General features: G+C 39.1%; 1 protein-coding gene across 4 annotated transcripts in view; it reads right to left on the bottom strand.

The window, feature by feature from the left end:
* dlgap1a (discs, large (Drosophila) homolog-associated protein 1a) overlaps positions 1–20,502 on the bottom strand; it is a 63,310-nt gene extending 42,808 nt beyond the window's left edge. For 3 of the 4 annotated variants that reach the window (XM_088014630.1, XM_088014629.1, XM_088014628.1), the window contains exons 1-4: positions 19,520–20,502; positions 18,861–19,480; positions 9,331–9,545; positions 7,211–7,406 (exon numbers count right to left, since the gene is read on the bottom strand). In XM_088014630.1, coding sequence (XP_087870756.1) covers positions 7,211–7,406; positions 9,331–9,545; positions 18,861–19,480; positions 19,520–20,426 — 1,938 coding nt within the window. In that variant the 5' untranslated portion in view covers positions 20,427–20,502. Of the gene's footprint in view, positions 1–7,210; positions 7,407–9,330; positions 9,546–18,860 lie in introns of all 4 variants that reach the window. The other variant, XM_088014627.1, reaches the window with a different exon arrangement.
* Positions 20,503–21,790: the final 1,288 nt, after the last annotated feature.

Consider the following 21,790-nt stretch of genomic DNA (forward strand, 5'->3'; position numbering starts at 1 on the left):
TAACGCAAAGAGCCAAAATAAAACCTCTCAACATTGCCAAAAAAATTCAAGTATAAAACTTAACATTCAAAGGCAAAAACAGGATCCATTACAATAAACAATCCAGAGTTACTGAATGAAAACTTCCTGTTAGCATGGCGGCTAGCTGATTACTGCTAGCTCTGATTGGCTGTTTTTGACTGAGCGGAGTAATTATGCAGAACAGGGAGGAGATCGATTATTTTTTTATAGAGATTATCTGTCTCATGTTAGGACAGCGGAAGTTTTAATACGTATGTAAAATGTATTTTTTTTAAGTTAGATGCTGCAGCTTTAAGCAGGTTCGGTGTGAGAGTCACTACCAGGTGGAGCAGAAGCGAAGCTCCGTCTGTGAAATATTACTACCTGTAGCGTAGCAGCGGTTCAACAGTTAGAGCAGAACCAGCGTCTTACATCGCAGCTCGATGACTTAAATAATTTTCCAGGTTATTTGTTTAGCTTTCTGACCGTCATGCTAATCCGGGTGAGTGTTTGTAGCTGTGCGCTGCTTTACCTGCTATCTGATCCTCCGTATGTCTTTTTTACTGCAGTGAGCCTCGATGTAGCCAAACTCCGTCAAGTATCTCATTGTTTTTATTCCATATTAGATTCGTTGTGTTGATGCATTTTGACCTGCTTTAATTTTCCGCCACAACACGCAAACTTCCCCATTAACTCAGTGCGTTATAGTTCCACATCGCTTAGGATTTGTTGCTGCGCGTTTGCGCAGTGAAGGAAAGAGGAGACCAGCTGTACAGGCAGGCTGGAAATGAGAAGCAGGTGATCGGTATCGGCAACAAGAGCCAATGATCGCAGATCATGGACTTTTTCACGGAAATCGACCCGATTATGATCGGTGACCGATTGATCGGCACACCTCTACTATTCAGCATTTTTGTGGGCTAACGGGAATGGGACAGAAATGGGCAACACTAAATGGGGCCCATGTGGTTACAGCATATTTGGCATAATAGCTCTTTTGTAAATAGAATGAAGGGATAGTAGTAAATATTTTTAAATCATTTTTTATCGTGTGACACTTGAAAGCATTTTATTCTGTCAGAGTTTGTTTCAATCTGCAACTGTTGTGTGTTGGACTATCTGTAGAGTAGTCTTCAGTGGCAAAGTCTGAATCAAAGATTGAAGGATGAACAATTTCTTTTTGATATTTTTGCAATATTTCGCTAGGACTTATGTGAAATTTACTTATATTTAAGTTTAGCTCTTGTTCTTTTATATGTGCAATATTGTAGGAGTGATTTATTAATATTTATTAGTGATTTTCTAAACTACTCTGAAGATTAATACTACTATCTTGGTCTGGTCACAGTAACATATTAATGAGAATAATTGCATTAGGGCTGTTGTAAACGAATATTTTAGTAATGGAGTAATCTATCGATTATTCTTACGATTAATCGAGTAATCGGATAAAAAAAATTATAAAATGAAATATTGGTAAATCTGGCATAATACCGGTGTTACTATCAGATATCAATATCAGTCCAATTTTTCATATTTGAGCATCCCTAACAGTTGCTTTTTTGTAGTTTAGAAAACTAACCTGTAACAATAATAGCTCACTTTCTAAGTTAACCAGAAGAAAAGTTATAGAAAAATCTGAAATTATATTGAATTTAATAACAAAGAGGCAGGCTCACAAATATGCTTATAAAAAATGTCTACAATCCAGCTTTTAGTTTATGTATTCATCTTCAGTGAGTTTAATAGATTAATTAAACTCACCTTGCCACCTAACCTGTCACGCTTTGGGTTTGAAAATACGGGAAATGCCGCCTGGAGTGGGAGGAGAGGGCGAATGAACGAACGTAAGATGGGGTGGAGGGGAGGAAATAGACCAGCGGACTGACGAACCGTTAGACCGGGGGACGAACACGGGGGGAAGCAATACGGGATATTTACGACACCTTCACTGGTCACACTCAGAAACTCATCTACCAGCCATGTACGATGCGCTCCGCCACCCGTTTCTTCAGACCGGGATATGAAATTTATTGTGCGGTTCGTCGGTAAAGCTACATTTACACGGTAAGCATCAGCTACTCAGCCGCCCGCCCTGTTCAGGCTATCCGCTCACCTCAGCGCTCTTCCCGCCGTTCGCTTTCAACCAGCAGCCCCGGAGGAGAAATGCTGCCGTACTCCAGGCATCCCCCAGTCATTTTAAGGATGCTTATTGGTTCCCCAAAAACGATAAAAAGTCGGGCATTATCATCAATCAATAAAATCCCCACGGGCCAATCTTGAAGATTGGACTTTATGCCGCTGAGACTTAGCTTTTGTCAACAACTCAGAGGCGGAAGTGAGAGCTCCGCGCAACGCAAATGAAGTCCCGGCCGGAACACGGTGCGCTAACTAATAAAACATAAACTAACGAAGCTTCGAGGCAGGTAAATTTTCCTCGAGGAATTTTAGTAATCGAGGTACTCGAATCATTCGAGGAATCGTTTCAGCCCTAAATTGCATTAGCGAAACTCAATGTTTACAATATGACTGGTCATAGTCAGCAAATTCCGCAGCGTTAAATCAACACTACACAGAGTCTATTTGGTCCTTATAAGAACTGGTGGTAATTTAATTATTTTCAGAGTTATTTCAACAAGAAACTGAGTAATTTTAACATTTGAAAAAAAGCTATAACTACTCAAACTCTTTTTGAAATAACTCTGCAAAGAGTTAAATTACCACCAGTTCTTATAAGGACCAAATAGACTAGGCATAGTGTTGATTTAACTTTGCAGAATTTGCATTATACAAAGGCTGTCTTGCCTTAAATATTTTATTTTTTTGCAAAAGCCCAAATGTTATATAAACTGCATTAATAAAATGATATTTCTTTGCAGACTTCAAGAGCATAAACCTATGAAGATCACCTTTAAACACTTTGAAAAAGGTAGATTAATACATTGTGATTTTAATAAGATTTTAGGAATTACATGTTTTCTTGATAGTTTATAACATTTTTTATCAGGCAAGCTTTATCTACAAATGACTACTTCTGTCAGAACTGACAGTAACAGTAAAACTGACATTGTACTAAAAGTAAAACGCTAATGCAATTTCTACCTTTGCTTGTTATTTAGGGGCACTTAAAAGAAATGGATTCATCCACGGAATCACGTATAAAGATATGGAAACGACACTCGAAGTGCTTTACTGGAGCCTGTGACAGAGGTGGAAATAGAAAAGTTAGAGCGACTAGGGAGGCTGGCAACTAAACTCAGGTGGGCAGTTCTTCCAAGATGGACAGTTGCAATGATGCATGAGAGTTTTCCAGTGTGGCATATAAATTATTATAAATGTTTGACAAAAACATAGTGTGAAAGAGCTATATAGGTGTGTGTGTGTGTGTGTGTAAATATATGTAGATATATAGATCTATATCTAGATATAGATACATATCTACATATAGATCTATATATATATGTATATTTATATATCTATACACACACACACACACATATATATACAGAGATATAGATATATCTATATCTCTGTATATATCTACATATATAGTACAGACCAAAAGTTTGGACACCTATTCATTCAATGAGTTTCCTTTATTTTCATGACTATTGACATTGTAGATTCACACTGAAGGCATCAAAACTATGAATTAACACATGTGGAAATATGTTCTAAACAAAACAGTGTAAAACAACTGAAAATACACCTTAGATTCTAGTTTCTTCAAAGTAGCCACATTTTGCTGTGATTACTGCTTTGCACACTCTCTGCATTCTCTTGATGAGCTTCAAGAGGTCGTCACCTGAAATGGTTTTCACTTCACAGCTGTGCCCTGTCAGGTTAATAAGTGGGATTTATTGCCTTATAAATGGGGTTGGGAACCATCAGTTGTGTTGTACAGAAGTCATGTGGACACACAGCTGATAGTCCTACTGAATAGAGTGTTAGAATTTGTATTATGGCAAGACAAAAGCAGCTAAGTAAATAAAAACGAGTGGCCATCATTACTTTAAGAAATGAAGGTCAGTCAGTCCGAAAAATTGTGAAAACTTTGAAAGTGTCCCCAAGTGCAGTCACAAAAACCATCAAGCGCTACAAAGAAACTGGCTGACATGACAGGACCGCCCCAGGAAAGGAAGACCAAGAGTCACCTCTGCTGCAGAGGATAAGTTCATCCGAGTCACCAGCCTCAGAAATCACAGGTTAACAGCAGCTCAGATTAGAGACCAGGTCAATGTCACACAGAGTTCTAGCAGCAGACACATCTCTGCAACAACTGTTAAGAGGAGACTGTGTGAATCAGGCCTTCATGGTAGAATAGCTGCTAGGAAACCACTGCTAAGGACAGGCAGCAAGCAGAAGAGACTTGTTTGGGCTAAAGAACACAAGAAATGGACATTAACCAGTGGACATCTGTGCTTTGGTCTAATGAGTCCAAATTTGTGATCTTTGGTTCCAACCACCGTGTCTTTGTGCGCCGCAGAAAAGGTGAACGGATGGACTCTACATGCCTGGTTCCCACCGTGAAGCATGGAGGAGGAGGTGTGATGGTGTGGGGGGGCTTTGCTGGTGACACTGTTGGGGATTTATTCAAATTTGAAGGCACACTGAACCAGCTTGGCTACCACAGCCTCTTGCAGCGCCATGCTATTCCATCCGGTTTGCATTTAGTTGGACCATCATTTATTTTTCAACAGGACAATGACCCCAAACACACCTCCAGGCTGTGTAAGGGCTATTTGACCAAGAAGGAGAGTGATGGGGTGCTGCGCCAGACGACCTGGCCTCCACAGTCACCGGACCTGAACCCAATCAAGATGGTTTGGGGTGAGCTGGACCGCAGAGTGAAGGCAGAAGGGCCAACAAGTGCTGAGCATCTCTGGGAACTCCTTCAAGACTGTTGGAAGACCATTTCAGGTGACTGAAGCTCATCAAGAGAATGCCAAGAGTGTGCGAAGCAGTAATCACAGCAAAAGGTGGCTACTTTGAAGAACCTAAAATATAAGACATATTTTCAGTTGCTTCACACATTTTTGTTAAGTATATAATTCCACATGTGTTAATTCAGTTTTGATGCCTTGAGTGTGAATCTTCAGTTTTCATAGTCATGAAAATGAAGAAAACTCCCTTAATGAAAAGGTGTGTCCAAACTTTTGGTCTGTGTGTGACCTGGTGTGTGTGTGTGTATTTACATAAGTGGATATCTAGTTATCCAGATAACTAGATATAGTTATATATCTGCATATGGATATGTTTATACATTTTTATGTTTATACATTTATATTAAACTAGTTTCTGTTATTTTCAAAGATGCCATATGAATATTTTTGTAGATTGTATGTTTTGTTTGGCAGTGCATTTGTTGTTGCATCATTTGCTCTGTGTTAATAAAGTTTTTATAATTGAAGAGTTAAAAAACTGATAATATTTCAAATTACAAAATAAAAAGCCTTGACCAAAAGAAACTTTTCATCTCTTTCTTTAATGCAGGTTTTATGCTAAAGCATTTTAATATGGTTTGTTGATTAAGATTGCATATCTATGAATGTAATTCACTTCCAGGTTAGGTGAAACAGACCCCATTGTTCCTACAGGAATAAGGCATCTTTCTCCGACTGAAAACCCAGTCAGGACTTGTTAAACCTATATGGGCTACAGCATATGGGCCCATCATGGAAAATGTGGAAATACACGTTTGTTACCCATGCTTGCCCAGTTGAAGTCCTACTAAGGCCCAGTAAACATTTTTTAAAGCACATAAATGGGCCATACATGGGTGTCATGTAAGTTAACAATCTGGGTCCCACTGGAAACCCAGTCAGAGCCCATTTAAATCGACCTGGGCAAACCCATGTATGGCCACCATGGAAACCGGGGACAAACCCGCTTTTTACCCATGTTCTAGCCCAGTTTAGACACAATTGGGGACCAGGTAAAAATTCCTTACAGCACCCTAGTGGGCCACAGATGGGCCTCATGTAAGTTACCCATGTGGGCCCTACTGGAAACCCAGTCTGCAACCATTTAAATCTAGCTGGGCAAACCCACGTGGGGCCACCATTGAACCCGCGGACAAACCCATTTGGGACCCATATTGGCAGCCCTCTTTATTCCCATATGGAGCCCACATAGGTATGCAGGCTGGGATTCAATGGATGGGTACATCTGGGACAGGCCGCCAGTCCATTGCAGGAGAACAATGGAAAAACAACCATGTACACACACACTCACACCTAGAATTTAGAGAGACAAATTAATAGTCATGTTAAGTGACCTAGGAAGTCCATGGAGTTGGCAGAGAACATGCAAACTCCATGCAGAAAGACCCCTGGCCGGGATCTGAACCCAGGACGTTCTTGCTGCAAGGCAACATTGCAACCACTGTGCACTCGGTTGAATTAATTTAAATGCAAAAATATTTTATTGATGCCATGGGGAAATTAAGCATTGTCATATCATCCATGTATCTTCCTGACAATGTCAGCAGGAAGGATCTCCATTTACAGTCAGTCCTGTAGAAAATCTGAAAAGCCCTTTGACTGAAGACCATGGCTGTATGACAGTCTCATGATTGCAATTACATGCTATTAGCACAGTTTCCAGGTGGCAGAGATGATATTTCACAGTAACACATCCTAGGTGATACCATCAGTTGTTAGCAAGCACTGCTAGTCTGCCTCATTTGCCTTTGCTTGTCCTCCTGAAGAGGCAGAATAATTCCCTTTTTAAAGAAACTTTGTCCACACACAGTTATCTATGAGCCATCTACCAAATGATCAGTGGAGTATGATGGGTTAACTTCTGTTAGGTCGCAAAGTGGTAAGTTACTAATGTCAGCATATCTGTTAAAAAGGTGCTCTGGTGCTAGCTTATTGAAGACTGAAGCTGTTTGTGCAGTCAGATATATCTTTAGAAACTAATGCCACAGCTATCTGCATTTTAAGTAACACATTCTCAGAACAATATAGTGGCTTTTTTTTAGCCTAACATAAAGGTAACAATTTGTTGGAAACAAAAAATTCTCACATCATCTTTATTAACAGGACAGATTAAAAAGATCTGATAAAATGATATCAGTCAGAAATCCTTTTTGCAAATCAGAGATTATGAAAATTAAATATAACATGTTAGCTTCCCTCAAGTTTGTGTGTACACAGTAGCATAACTGGATTGAAAGAGTCAAAGTAACAGATGCTTGGAAACCAACCTGACTGATGGTGCTCATGGCTCTCATGTAGCTTTCATTGCGTGATCGGTATTGGGGTGAAGACAGCAGTGATTTGGGGTCAAGGAGAGTTTTAGGATCCAGTGTATCCAGGCTTCTGTTGATTGAAACCTCACTCACAGCACGCAAATAACTGTGACTCCTGATCTGCAGTTTGGGGGAGTGTTCTGTGGAAATTCTGACAGAGAGACAGCATCAGGTTATCTCAGAAACTGTCCAATTCATCTTCACCTACCAACATCATTGCTTCACAGAATACACAAGTCATTTACTACCTTCTTAAATGTATGATAAAAATTCCTTTTTTGTGCACCAACATGTTAGCTAAGTAGGGGAGGAAAAAGCTCTTTAGTTTATAATATGAATATTTTGACTATCCAGAAAGGAAGGGCTTGGTAGTCAGACCACACCTGATGTGTTGAAGATGTCAGGCTTCATTACCAGCTGAGCTAACTTTCTATTGATTTTGGTTACAGAGAAAGTGATTATCACATTAAAATAACCCCTTCATGTTAACCCTGAAGGCTTTCGTGTATTGCTTTGTCGTTATTCAAAACTACTGCTAATCATTAAAATAAAGTAAATGGTGAACAAGCTTAATTTATATTGTGCACTAGAACCACAATTACCCAAGCATACTCAAACTTTGATCAGAGGCAACTTGAGGATAAGTGCCTGGAAGAGGGAATATTGATCTGCACCTCTGAGATTGTAAGATGGTTACTTCCATACTTTATGTTTTAATCAAAAGCTTTATGTTAGTTTAACAAACCAAGTTTACCTCAAACACATATAAAACTGAAGATGACAAGGTAGCAGACTAGTTTTCTGTTTTTTTTCACCTCCCTTGACCAGAAGATGTCATGGAGATGTTTGAAATGTAACGTTCTGTATTTTGTGATGTTCTTTTACACTTTAACTTTAGGTCCATCAAATCAAAGAACATGCCAGTCACACAGTGAGTGGTGTTCAATAAAACTGCAGGAGCGACAAATCATACATGGAAAGATTTCACTCACCAACATTCAGAAAGACACTTTTAACCTACCCACAAAAGACAAATTTCAAGAATACATATTTAATCCAAAAGGGAAGTTATATGTTGTTAGGACTCATATTATCAAAGTTTGTTGAAATAATTATTGTAGATGCTGATGGCTGTGAGCTGGAAGGATCTCCTGTAGCAGTCAGCATTACGGTTTTGACAGAAGAGGTTTGTTGTTGTATGGCGGTCTGATGAAGAAGATGTTCAGGGTTTTAGATAATGTTCTTCATTTTATGAAGAATTCTTCTCTTTACAGTCATCTGGAAAGGTTCCAGAGCAGAACCTCCACAAAATGAGAAACTACAAACATGAAAGAGAAAGGGATTCAACCGTTCTTCATGAAGGCAAACATTTGTACTTTTTTTTTTTTTTTTACTGAATTTCTGAGAAGACCAAGCTTGACATGAATTTCACTGTGTTCAATGTTCATAAAATGAAGATTGAACTCTTCAGGGAACACCATAAATGCGTGGAGCCAATCTACTGCTGAGGTACAATGTACCTTCCTGTACAGAACTCTGTGAATTGTTTTGTGATTCATCAGGAGCTTATGGCTGTTTTTTAAGCAGAAATGCGATTTTGAAATCTTGCTTCAGCTAGTCCATTTCCACTACCTGGTTTTTGTGACCACAAGCAATATGAATGTGAAACATTTACCAAAAGCAATGAGGAATTATGTACATTTTTTAAGACTCTTCACCAAACAAATAAACTACAAAAACTACCAGATGACAAAAACTTCTGGATGGAAATTACAACGTTATTGTCCATGGAGGAAGCTGTCTGCGGAAAGGTGGCACTGTCTAAAAAACAAAATATTGGATGGAGAGAAGAAGTAATTCCATTTAAGCATAGGTTAATATTTCAAAATTTATATTTGCAACACTTTAATGTCTCTTTTTGTCATTCTGTCTGGTGAACCAGACCAGCGTAGATCACGAGGATCCTTTGCACATCAATAGACTAAAGCAGAAATCCTTCTGAATAATCACTTTGAATGAAACAGAAATTTATTTCAAATGATCTACTTGGAAAAAAGGAAATGTAGAAATCTTACTGTAGAGTGGTCATCTCAGTAAGTGACGGCTGTGTAGCTTTAAGGTAGCTGGCGCGACGTGCCTGCATCTTCGGTGAAGGTTTGGGACTTCCATCAGAGTCTCCGCTGTCATCCTCAGCCATGGCTTTCACATAGCTGCCACTCCTCATCCTTCGACAGGGAATGTCATCCTCCTTCCCCAGAGGAGAAAAACCACTCCACTCATCTTGAGGTACCTGATAGCAAGAAAATACATAAGTGTTGTCAGGAAGATGTTTTCCTCTGCTCTCTGACTTCCAGTCACCAAACTGACACACTAAGCTGTCCATGTTGTACACTGAAAGACAACCAAGGACTTAGTATTAAAGGCAAAAAATAAATAAATAAATAAAATAAAATAAGAGAATAATCCAGCATCCAAAACACCCTGAACTAATCACATTTTCCTCCATTCTGGATTTTCTCACAGACATGGCTTGACAGATTGTCTGCACCACAGTGAAATTGCTGGCTAATTAGCATAGAACAGTATGTGCAGAGGTCATTTGGAAATTTCTCTCTGGCTAATTCAAACATCTGCTTCACTGAAGTTAATTTGGTTGTCTAAGAAAGTATTTTAATGTGTAGTGCATGTATTTGAAGTCAAAAGTGTACTATAATTCTTCTCTGATTTAGCTCTGCATAATGTTGAGAAGATCAAAATCTTTCATTATTTATATTGTTGTAGTATTTCCCCCCAAAAGATATAATTGTTTTTTTCATTTATGTTGTATATGAATGAAGACTAAACCTTATTCTAATGAATTACAGAAAATGGGTTTGATTCATTGACAGAAAGGCTGAACAGATCTGTTGAGCTAAATATCTATCTCTCTCTTTGCATGTGTGTGACGTCAAAGAGACACAAATGAGCAGTTTGGCTATAAAAAGAGAAAGGACCAGCTGCAGTATTATCAGCAGTGCCTCTCACCCACGCACTGGCTTTACATCCACAGTAGCTTGACACTCAGTCTACTGCATTGCTGAGAAACAGGGCTGCTGTTAGTAACTCTACTGCTACATGTGAGATTCTGGTCATCTTTTCCATGAAGAATTATCTGCATTTCTATAAATAATTACTTGAACACAGGATGTTACCACTGAGTTGGTGTGTAGTTCTAACCATCAGCTGAGTGATATAAGCCACAGAATGTTGACGTTACCTTGGCAACCCTGTTTTATGGTCTAAAGTAGCAGCATTTAAAGTAAATGAAGGTGAAGCTGGGAGCTCCGCAGCTGACATGCAGAAGAGAATTTGTAGACAACATAATAAATAACATGGGAGAGCTTAAAGTGTGTTAAGCCTCCAGGTACAAATAAGTGAAATTATGTTGACTATAACGGAGTGCCAAGTAAGTCAAGAAAACCAACCTGCACTATGATCACCCTAGTTATAATAGAATATATACACATTAAAATGTAATGACAGCTAGATGTCCTGCACTATGGTTCTGTCAGTATCCCTATTCTGCCCTGTTCTGTGAGGGCAGAAGAGAAAGTTCTCGCTGTTCTTTCAGCCACTCCTCTAAACTCTCATTTTAGTTTCTTGATGCCACACTTAATGTAAGTCTCAAAAAATAGTCTATATTGCTATAATGATGGGCAATAAAGCAAGAGAGTCAAACACATGGAAAAGTTAAACTAACACAGTGATTCTTGAAGACAGTAGTAAGAAAAAGTGTTTGGCCCCTTAAGAATTTCTTTTGTTATTGTTTTGTCCTAATTTAATGTTTCAGATCATAACACAAATGTTAGTATTGGATAAGTATAACACGAATACTTTCAAAAAGTAGTATGTGAAAAAGTAATTGCCCCCTAAACTTATTGTACGGCTGGTTGTGACACCCTTAGGATCAACAACTGATAATTAGTGAATAACTGATAAGTTTTCTAAGTCATTTCTGAATTATGACAGATGTTTTAATGGTTAATGTTTTAATTCAGCCATGTTGAATGATTTCTATTATTAATGTGTTTAAGGTCATTCCATAATACCTGAATTGATTTTAAGTCCACACTTTAACTAGGCCACTCAAAAACTTCCTTTTTTAAGTGACTTTGCTACAATGCATCATTGTCCTGCAGCTGAACCAAAGTGTCACTGGGCTCCAGGTCTTGTTTTCTGGAATGTTCAATACTTAGGCAATACTGAGGCAGCAGATCTGCAGTTCTTTAGATGTTCTTTTTGTTTAATCCAACTTAATTGAAACACTTTTAATTTTAACCAGTACAACAGACAGTGACATAGGAGACCACAACATGACCATTACGAAGAAAAGAGAAAGCAAGAAAAACAACTAATACATAAATCAATAAATAAAAAATACATTAAAATTAATAATGATAATGTTAGGATCCTGGGTTGTTGAGTTGTTTTGGAGTTTTATTTGATTTTAGTTTCACTATTATGTATTAATTTCTTATTTAATTAGATTAGTTTTTCCAGTTTTTCTTTAGTTCAGTCCTTTCTTAATGATTTTAGTTTTTTGTTGTGTCTAATTATTCCTTAGTATGTTTATTTCCTAATCCCCTGTGTATACTCTTACCCTCTGTGCCACTTTCTGTCTCTCTCTCTCTCTCTCCCCAGTCTGCTTTATGTTCTCTCCTCATCCCTGCAACCTGATAGCCCAGGTCTTTGTTTAACATTCAACCTCCCAGTACTTAAGTACCTCATTCTCAGTCAATCCTCGCTGCTTCCTCCTATCTGTTCTCTGTAATTCCTTGTGTTCTCCTCGTGTTGTCTGTGACAGATGACCTTGCACATGAGGGAGAGATTTTTGGGAAAACATTATTTAGTTTGGCCTTCAAATAATGTATAATGTAATCTATTTATGATTTTACATTGGAGCACCTGTAGTCTAGCATTAATAGAATAGTAGTGGATACCGTGCTTCCAAGTGTTGTCTTTAATAAAGATATTAAGAGTTTCCTCCCACATATGTTTAATTATGGTACTACGTTGAGAGTGTTTATATGAAAAGATGTCAAACAATAACAAAATTAAACCTTTAGATCTTAAACAGAACATTCAAACATGAAAATATTTTGTCTTATATAATTCCTCAGCTGTCCTGCGACAGACTGGCAACCTGTCCAGGGTGACCCTGCCTCTCGCCCCAAACGTTAGCTGGAGATAGGCACCAGCACTCCCAACCCCCTTTAAGGGACAAGGGTGTAAAGAAAATGGATGGATGGATGGATGGATGGATAATTCCTCAGCTGCAGTTCCGGTAACGCATATTTTAGCTGTAATTGTTCAAATGAACACACATGGTTACTTATGTATAGGTCTTTTAGAGACATAATTCTCCTCCAACGCCATTCCCTAAAAACTGCATCTGTAAATGAAGAAAGAAAATGGGAGCGTACACTAAAGGTTTCGGAAGCTTGCAAAATTTACAAATGTAAAAACTATAAACCAGACTGAGTTAAAGAAGGTCAAGTGTTCTCCTTTACAATATGACAGTGGTATGGGAGCTGAAAAGAGGATGGCCTGAAGAAAGGTTCCAAGTTGTCAAGTTTTGCTCAGTGGTCAGTCATGAGGGCTTTTTTTTCAGATATTAACAGCTAGGTTTTGATACCTTTTTATTTAAGGAATTAAGTCATTTGAAATCATTTTATATTCATCCAGGTGATCTTTATCCAATATTAACAGCAACTTTATAAATTGAAAATAGAAGTGGGACAAAAGTTGAAAAACAGAAGAAATCTGAAGGGAGGCAAATACTTTTTCACACCACTATGCAAGTCTACATACCCAAACAAACTGAACCATTACTCTAAGACATAAATCTGCTGCAGTGGAATAAACAATAACTTATTTTGTCTTTACCTCATGTCTATGAGGTATAGAAAGAATAAAGTTTTCAGCTATTAAAGCACAACTCACCTAACTAAAGTCATTTGAGACAGCAAATAATTGTGAAATTCAATTTGACTTTAAACACTAAATCCAACATGTTGCCTTCCAGAATTCTGTACAAGAAAAAGCTGTTAAAGATAGAAACTGAAAAAAACACAAAATAACTGACACAAAGGCAAGATACGGAGCCCCTAAGGGGACATGGAGAAAAAAAAAAAAGGAAAGAAATCCCGACTTATTATCGCGAGATCCCGAGAAACTAAGTCGAGATCTCGAGATCCCGACTTATTATCTCGAGATCCCGACTTATTATCTCGAGATCCCGAGAAAATAAGTCGGGATCTCGAGATCTCGAGATAATAAGTCGGGATCTCGAGATCTTGACTTAGTTTCTCGGGATCTCGAGATAATAAGTCGGGATCTCGAGATAATAAGTCGGGATCTCGAGATAATAAGTCGGGATCTCGAGATCTTGACTTAGTTTCTCGGGATCTCGAGATAATAAGTCGGGATCTCGAGATAATAAGTCGGGATCTCGAGATCTTGACTTAGTTTCTCGGGATCTCGAGATAATAAGTCGGGATCTCGAGATAATAAGTCGGGATCTCGCGATAATAAGTCGGGATCTCGCGATAATAAGTCGAGATTTCTTTCCTTTTTTTTTTCTCCATGTCCCCTTAGGGGCTCCGTAGCAAGAAGAGATGCCTTCGAAATTAAAAATTAGCTCTACAAACAGTTAAAGCTGTTCTTTGTGAGGTAATGTCATTACCTAGTATTTAGAGAGTAAGGCTACTACTGGCTCTGCACTTACTTCTCTTTTCAACTCAAAAAAGGGAAGAGGAGGAAGAGGACAAGAAAGAGAATGGCTGTTCAAACCAAGAGGAAAGTAAAGGGCTGGGTTGGTGGGTGGTAGGATGCTGGGTGGATAAAAAGTTTGAGGGTGAGTTGGATAAGTGCAGGAAAAGCAGAGTGATCAAGACTAGTTCTGGAGAACAATGCACCAATGTACCTTACAGTGTTGTGGACACACTATAACTTTATCCTAAAATGCTTTGAAGTTGATTGCATTTAAATACATTTTGCTCTGCCCACTGATGGAGTCAGATTTACAGATTTTTTTGTCTTTTATTTTTACATAATGTGTTTATACCAAATGTTTGAAAATTTTTTTTTTTTTTTTTTGTTCTGCCAAAACAGTTTCATCGGAGTCAATTTGTGTTGGCCGATGTTCATCTTCACTGAGCCTTCAAAGCTTCCAGGTTGTTATGTTCTATCCATCATCTGAACATGGATGAAATTACTGCAGACTGACCAAAACATGAACATCCACCTAAGCTAACCTGGAAAGGAGAAAGTATTAGTTGGTTCAGTGTTTATTTCAGTCCTCAGAGATCACTGTCCTGTATGTTTCAGATGTGTCTCTGTTCCAGAACACCTGATTCTACACTTGCATTAATTGCATGACATCCTCTGCATGTCATTAAGTACTACAGAAACCTGTTAATCACTCAATTATTCAAGTCAGGTGTGTGGCAGAAGGGGAATACCAAGAAAATGCAGGGCAGGGGTCCCTGAGGACCAGAACTGAGAATCACTGAGTTATAGAAGCATCCAAGAGACCCATGGTAGCTCTGGAGGAGCTGCAGAGACCAACAGCTCAGATCTATTAATAAGACGGCTATTAATCATGCCACACTTCGATGGTCGACTGTGTTATTTCGTTTGATCTACAGCCGTATGTCTTTGTGAAGAGAAATTTATTAAGTCTCAAAAATTTTCCTATCAGTGAAGCATAAATAAAGTCAATATTTAAGCCCTCCTGCTTCTTGTAACACCTCACCATGCCCCACAGCGGGGGTGCGTCCCACTATTTGAGAAGTACTGGCCTAAACATACTTCACTGTGCTTGTCAGCTGATCAGACCTCATTTTTAAGAATGTATCTTTATTGATATTCGTTTTGTCTCAGCTGTTCAACAGCATTCCAACCATGTAGAGTTCAACCTACAGCCTCGTATGGGGTTCCAATGTCCTGGTTTGTCAACTCAAAGAAAAGGAAAAAATTTGGGATAAATGCTTAAATTAATGCTGCCAGTTATGAATAATTTTGACATTAACAGTAAATTACAGCAGATCTTTTTTCTTAAAATCGTAGGTCATGGTAAATCTTTTCTTGCAGTTTGTGTGTTTTGTGCAATACTTTCAATCCCTGCAGAGTCTTGGCTGTTATGATCCATGTGTTTGAGTTTTTCTCATCTTTCCTTTGTTATTTATTATCATTATTAAAGTCTTGGTCTATTTGTTTTTTTGTTTTTTTTTCAAATTGCCTCCAGGGTCTTTTCAGATCATTTTATTCGTCATGTTTAGTTTCTTAGTCATTTACTGTTTGTGTATTTGGATTTATTCTCTTACATCAGCATTAGACTATCTCTCCCTGATTTGTAGATCCTCTAGTCTAGATCAGCTTCCTCTTCATTGTTTTACCTTCCCTCAGTCTTCCTGCTCAGTATTATCTCTGATTATTCTGACCCAGTCCCAATGTCATTCTCCAACCTTTTCTCAGTTTTTAAGCTTCTTGACTTTCTTTATTCCCCACTGGTTCCTTTCACGTCATCCTTCCTTCTGCTTCCTGTTCCCCTTGTGTCTTGCTGTAAGTTTTTGATCCGTGTTAGTATTAAATTTCATCATATTACTCCCAAACTACTAAGATACTAAATGGTCCTGAGAATAATTTCCAGCATCAAAAAGTTTGGGTAGAAACAGTCAATACTCATGATCAATTATTAATTTGCTAACACCCCTTAGTTCTGTAGATACTAATGTAAACAACTGAACATATGATTGCATTTTATTAATTGATTGAATATTGTTTGTGATCTGATTAATTTAAGTTTTAGTGTGTCCCCAGTCTGAGTCAGTGATATCCAGTCATGCAACTTTTCAGCCACATTCAAATTTAATAAATGGCAATTTACATATGTGAGCACCATTTGAGAGAACACCTCAAGACATTTTCATTTCATTGCAAATAAACAAATTAATATCAAACCAGGGTGATAAATAGCAGGAAAAGCAACAAACTTTCCTGTTATTTGTGAAATTTGCAATATAAAATAAAATTAAAAGATTGCATCTTTTGCTTACACATGAATATATTGTTTTTTGACAGGGTAAATAATGTATATAATCATAAAAAGAGCAAATTAATAGTTTAGAGCAGGAGTGGGGAACTCCAGTCTTTGAGGGTTGTTGTTTTGCTACACTTAGATGTCTCCCTGGTTCAGTATATTTTAATCAAATATCTGAATCAGTGTAATCAAGTTCTCCAGAATCTTGATAAGGACCTCATTATTTGACTGAGGTGTGTTGAAGCAGAGACGCTTCTAAAAGTAGCAGAATGTCAGCCCTTGAAGCCTGGAGTTGCCTGTCCAGGAAGGCCATAGGACTCTGGTGGTCAGACTGAAGGACTTGTATATGTGTGCAATAAGTTCATGAAAGGTATTTGGTTTGATGAGATTAAAAGATTAAGATCCTAGATCTCATCATTCAGATATATGGAAACATCAAAGTGGAAAGGCAATCACCACCTCAGTATGTTATCAAGCTCTGTTGAGGTCTGCTAATGAGCCATTCGTGTGATTTAGGTACTTTGAGCCAAGGAAACATCTAAAACATTCAGAAAAGTGGTTCTTCAGGTGTTGGAAGAGCCACGCTATTTAGGTGGAGGCTTGACCAGCAGTAGCAACAGACAGCAGAGGACTCTGGTCTGTTTGATGAGATAAAGAGATAAAGATGAGACGAGATAAAGAGAAGCGTACACTGAGACCCTTTGAAGACAGGTGAAATGCATGCAGCAGGAATCCTTCGAAGCTGGAGCTTAAAACAGGTCATACCTAAAGGTCCAAGGAACTTGAATGGAGACATCAGCAGACTGTGATAAGAGCCTGCATTGGCAGAGGAGTAGTTCTCAAGCTTTACCTATACAGGAACCTTAATTGAAGCAAAAATCCTGTGTAGCAATCATGGCAACATCAGCACTGAGGTGTGACACCTAGTCTGAGGCTTAGGGTGTTTTCACACCTGATAATCCGATAGTCTCAGTTCAATTGGGGACCAACGTTGCAATATTTGTTCTATTTTCAGCTGTTGAGGTTCTCTTACACACACCGCCCTGTGTCAAGTAAACTGTTGTAGTGCTCTACCAAGAAACACTAAAGGAAATGGCACAAAACTCTCTGAAGAAGACACTGATGCAACGTCCTCCTTCACAAAAGAAAAAAAATGGAGTGGTGTGAGATTTTAGAGGTTTTAGGATTTCTCTTTTGTCTTTGGCAAAAGATCACAAGTCAAAAGATCACGTGTGTTTGTCTTTGTTGTATTTAATCAGAATGTCCTGCACTATAGTACGCTTCCTGCTTTGGTCTGCTTGGCATCCACATAAGCATTCAAACCTCACATGAGTTTGCTTTAACTAAAACAAGACCAAGGTTTTTAGGCAGACCGGAGTTTCCTTTTTTGGTTAATTTGAAGTTTGTTTTACACTTCACCAAACAAAGCAGACTTTATAGGCAACTAACTAGAATTCGATTATAGTGGACTAAACAGGCTTGGTGTGAATACACCCATAGAGTGGCCCAGGTGCCATTCTATGGGAAACAGACCACAGTTTGTGATCTGTTTGTGAGGTAGCCATAGATCCAGCTGATTGTTGAGGCCTCCTCCTGTGTCTTCTGAATCAAATCAGGCTGAATTGTGTTAAATGCCCTGGAGAAATCAAAGAGCATGATCCTCTCAGAGCTGCCTGCTTTGTCTACATGACAGTTGTCAAAATACCTGATATTCAACAGGTCCCCTCTGCCCCCTTAATTAAAAGAATTAACTGTAACATAGTACCTTAATGCAGTTAAGGAGTAAGTGTTCAGCTATTTTGGTGCGTGTGTGTGTGGGTGTGTGCGTGTGCATGTGTGTGTGTGTGTGTGTTTTGTGACTTCTGCGATTATAAGGTATTTGTTACTGTTTCAAATGATAAACATGCTCTCTAATTGTCAATATGATCATTCTAAAAACAGGTTACAATTGACTGTAAGTCATAATTTTGGGAGAACCATTTAACCACATAACAGTCATATTCAATAAATTTGAAATTTCTCCCAGATGAATCTCATTTGTCAGATTAATACCTTCTTACAATAGTATTTAAGCAACTATTAAGCATATGCTCCACTAAGCCCGCATTTCTGCTTCTACTGAAATAAACAAACTTTTCAGTAATATTTTAATTTACTTAATTGGCATGTATACCAACAAAAATTAACTCAAAGTTGGGTTTGGCATTAGGGTAACAAAAAATAGCTAATAACTCACTGAACAAAGCATAAAAGTTGGCTAAATTTTAGATGGGCCAGTCGCTTACGCCCAGTTAAGGAACTTTCTGAATGTTTTTTCCCCTCTCAGACTGAGAACATTGCATGAGTCATTTCATAGATGACACTATTTGAAAAGTCAGGAAAACCAAAACTTCACAGGACTGGATAGCACTGACTTAGAGGTAACATTGCTAAGAGAAGTAGGTGGTGGAGAAAAAGAGGCAACAGGGGAGAGAGGGGAGTGATTGAACTATTTTTGGCTGAAATCAGGGAGTAATTATTTACCTGTAAGAATTGGCAAGAAGGGTCCTGCTGCTGACTGCCCTTAGATTTGACTAGAGCTCTATCTAGGTTTAGGTTACCGGATCCTGCGCTGGTTCGTAGCTGGTTGTGGCTGCTGGTGTTGGTGTAGACCTCTCGGGCCCTGCTCACCGTTAGGCTTGATGACCATGCCCCTTTCTTCTCAACAGGCCCGTCCACAAGACCCAGTGGCAGCAAGGGGCCACTTCCTCCACCGATACAGCCATCGCTCTTATTGCTGTTACCACTAACTGGTATACATGCAGGTGAAGCAGTATATTTCACATCGCTGTTGCTCCGAGAGGCTTTGAGTGCAGAGTGGTGGTGAGTGTGGCCATGGCGTGCATGGGTGTGTGCATGCTCGTTAACTGTCCCATAGGGGTCCATGATGAAGTACTGTTGGGACTGCGAGGAGGAGAGATTTGGGAGGGGAGTCTGGGGATACTTATCAGGGTTACTGCCAGGGCACTGGCCTGTTGTCATAGGTGAGGGGGAAATAGAGAGGGAGGGTGAGGGTGGAGGTTGGTGATGATGAGGGTGGTAAAGACACAGCTCCCGTTCCAGGTTGTCATCTGAGCTCCAGTATCCAGACCCCGGAGCAGATGCTGAGCCATGAAGCTGGGGATGGTGATGGTGGTGGTAGCTTCGATGTTTGGGCTCTGCTGATCGACAGCGCTCACGGCTCTTGCTGCGCTTCCGGTGGCGCACTGCCCCAGGAGGAGTCGCACCCTCTGGGCTGGCCCTTGAACCACCACCACAGCTACCTCCTCCACCACCACCATACACACTCCCATTAGTTGGCCCTTTAGATGACTGAGTGTGTTGGGGCCCCTCCAATGAATGTGACTTTGTAAAGAGTTTCTGGACTGAGTGGACCAGATGGCGAATTCGCCCAGGACTGTCATTGTTGTCATTGGCTCCTATGCCCCCAGCGTGGGACAACACTCCTCGTTTGTACTGCAGTGTGTGGTAGCCATCTCTGGAAAATATCGGCTGTTGCTCATACGGGTCCGCAAAATTTACTGGTACCCAAGACTGAGATTTACCCCCATACACTCCTCCCCCTCCTCCTCCTCTTCCTCCTCCACCTACATATGGCACCATGGCCATACACTCATCCTTTACCTCAGGATGGTGAGCTGAGGAGGTGGAGTGACACCTCCGTGGGAAGGTTCCATATGGGACAATGCTGTTGCTTTCAGAAGGGTATGGAACACGCTGAGCATTGTAATAGGGCAACTCAGATGGGTGTGGCATAGGAATGGGCAACGGCATATCCATCTGGCCGAACAAATATGGCTTACGGTCAACATGGTGACCCAATGGATCGTATGATGGCTCATAGGAGACCATATGATGGTGACTCCGACTACTGGACAGGCCTTTCATGACAGGGTAAAAATGAATGGAGAGAGGGATGAATGGATGAAAGATGCCAGGCCTGTGATTAGAGAATGGCTGCAGAGGACTGTCCCTGGGAGGAGAGGTGAAGACTCTAAAACACAAGAAGAAGAAGGAAAATACAGCATCAGTCAATGGTTGTACATTCATAATGTTTGTTTAGTTTCTATTTAAAGAGCCTGTTAATTACAAACAATATTCATCTTTGTGTTGAAAGAAAGTTATATTCATGTTGTAGATATGATCTTTAAAATCTTGACACTTTGAGCTTTTACCATGCTAAGAACCAGATTTAAGAGGACACACGTTTTTGCAATCAAAATTTTTCAGTTTGACCAAGAGAAATCTCTTGAATTAAGGCATTCTGTAGAAGAGCAATATATTTGTTATAATTAAAGAATACTAGAAGCTATTTTCACTTTTCAGGCATTTCCTGACATTTCTAAGAATTTGATGAAAGCAAAACCAGTCCAACCCACAAGATTTAGTCTGCAACTCAGACCTAAAGCTTTCCTCTATCAGAACTAAGGAAACTAAGATCAGCTCATATAGAAGACTGGTTTTAGGGTATTTTAAACACACTGAGCTCCTCATTCTGAGCAAAATTACTTTGAAATAATCCAGAACATTGAAGACAGGCTTGAATCAGGTAGGATGACAGGTTAGAATTTGCCAGAAGGTTGCTTGAAAGCTTAGACCGAGCAATGCTCTCCATCACACTTCAGACTTCAGCTACCATGTCAAATCCATTACTTTATGACAATGTAATTAGAATAACATGCAATAAGGAATGCATGCTAGGTGTCAAACTACACCAAGCAACTTTTCAATATAAAAGACAAAATTATCACAATCCCTACTGTCAAGCATAGCCAAAGGTTTAGGATTTTTCTGAAGAACCACCTAAAGGTCAAGCATGAACGTATTCTAAGGGATTCCTGGGTCAAATATGTGATAATTTGGTGCTCAAATAAAGCTAAAATGGGTTATTCAATAGAACAACAAATCATATCAGCAGATATGTTGAAATGTTTGAAAACGATAAGACTTGAAATGGCCCATAGTCCTGTTATAGACTTAATGGATATACTCTGTTAGGACTCTAAAAGAACTTTGTATTCCTTAAAATAAAAGCTACATTTTCATTCCTCCTTCAGCACTGTGGCTCTGCCAAAACTGCAACATCAGCCTTAGCCTCTGTTGTTTCTTTTTTTTTTTTTTTTTTGTAAAGAACTTAACTCATGACAAAATTAAACACAGTACAACAGATCCATGGAAGCAAACAATTTATTTGTGTTATTGTCTATCCAGCAGAACATGTTCACTGTGAAATGGATATGACCTAACCTCTCTTTTTTCATTTACACTGACTCTATTAGCTTAAAGGTTCACTGTAGAATTTTTTCAGCTTAATGCGAACTTTATGCCCCAGATTGCTGTGTTGGCGTGCTGTAGGAAAACACGTCTTCTTAAAGTGAAACTCACCCCAAATCAATGGTTTTAGCTGATAAACT

The sequence above is a fragment of the Poecilia mexicana genome, unplaced genomic scaffold (genome assembly GCF_051168715.1).
Source record: "Poecilia mexicana isolate PSO_F unplaced genomic scaffold, ASM5116871v1 scaffold_17, whole genome shotgun sequence".
Lineage (NCBI taxonomy): Eukaryota > Metazoa > Chordata > Actinopteri > Cyprinodontiformes > Poeciliidae > Poecilia > Poecilia mexicana.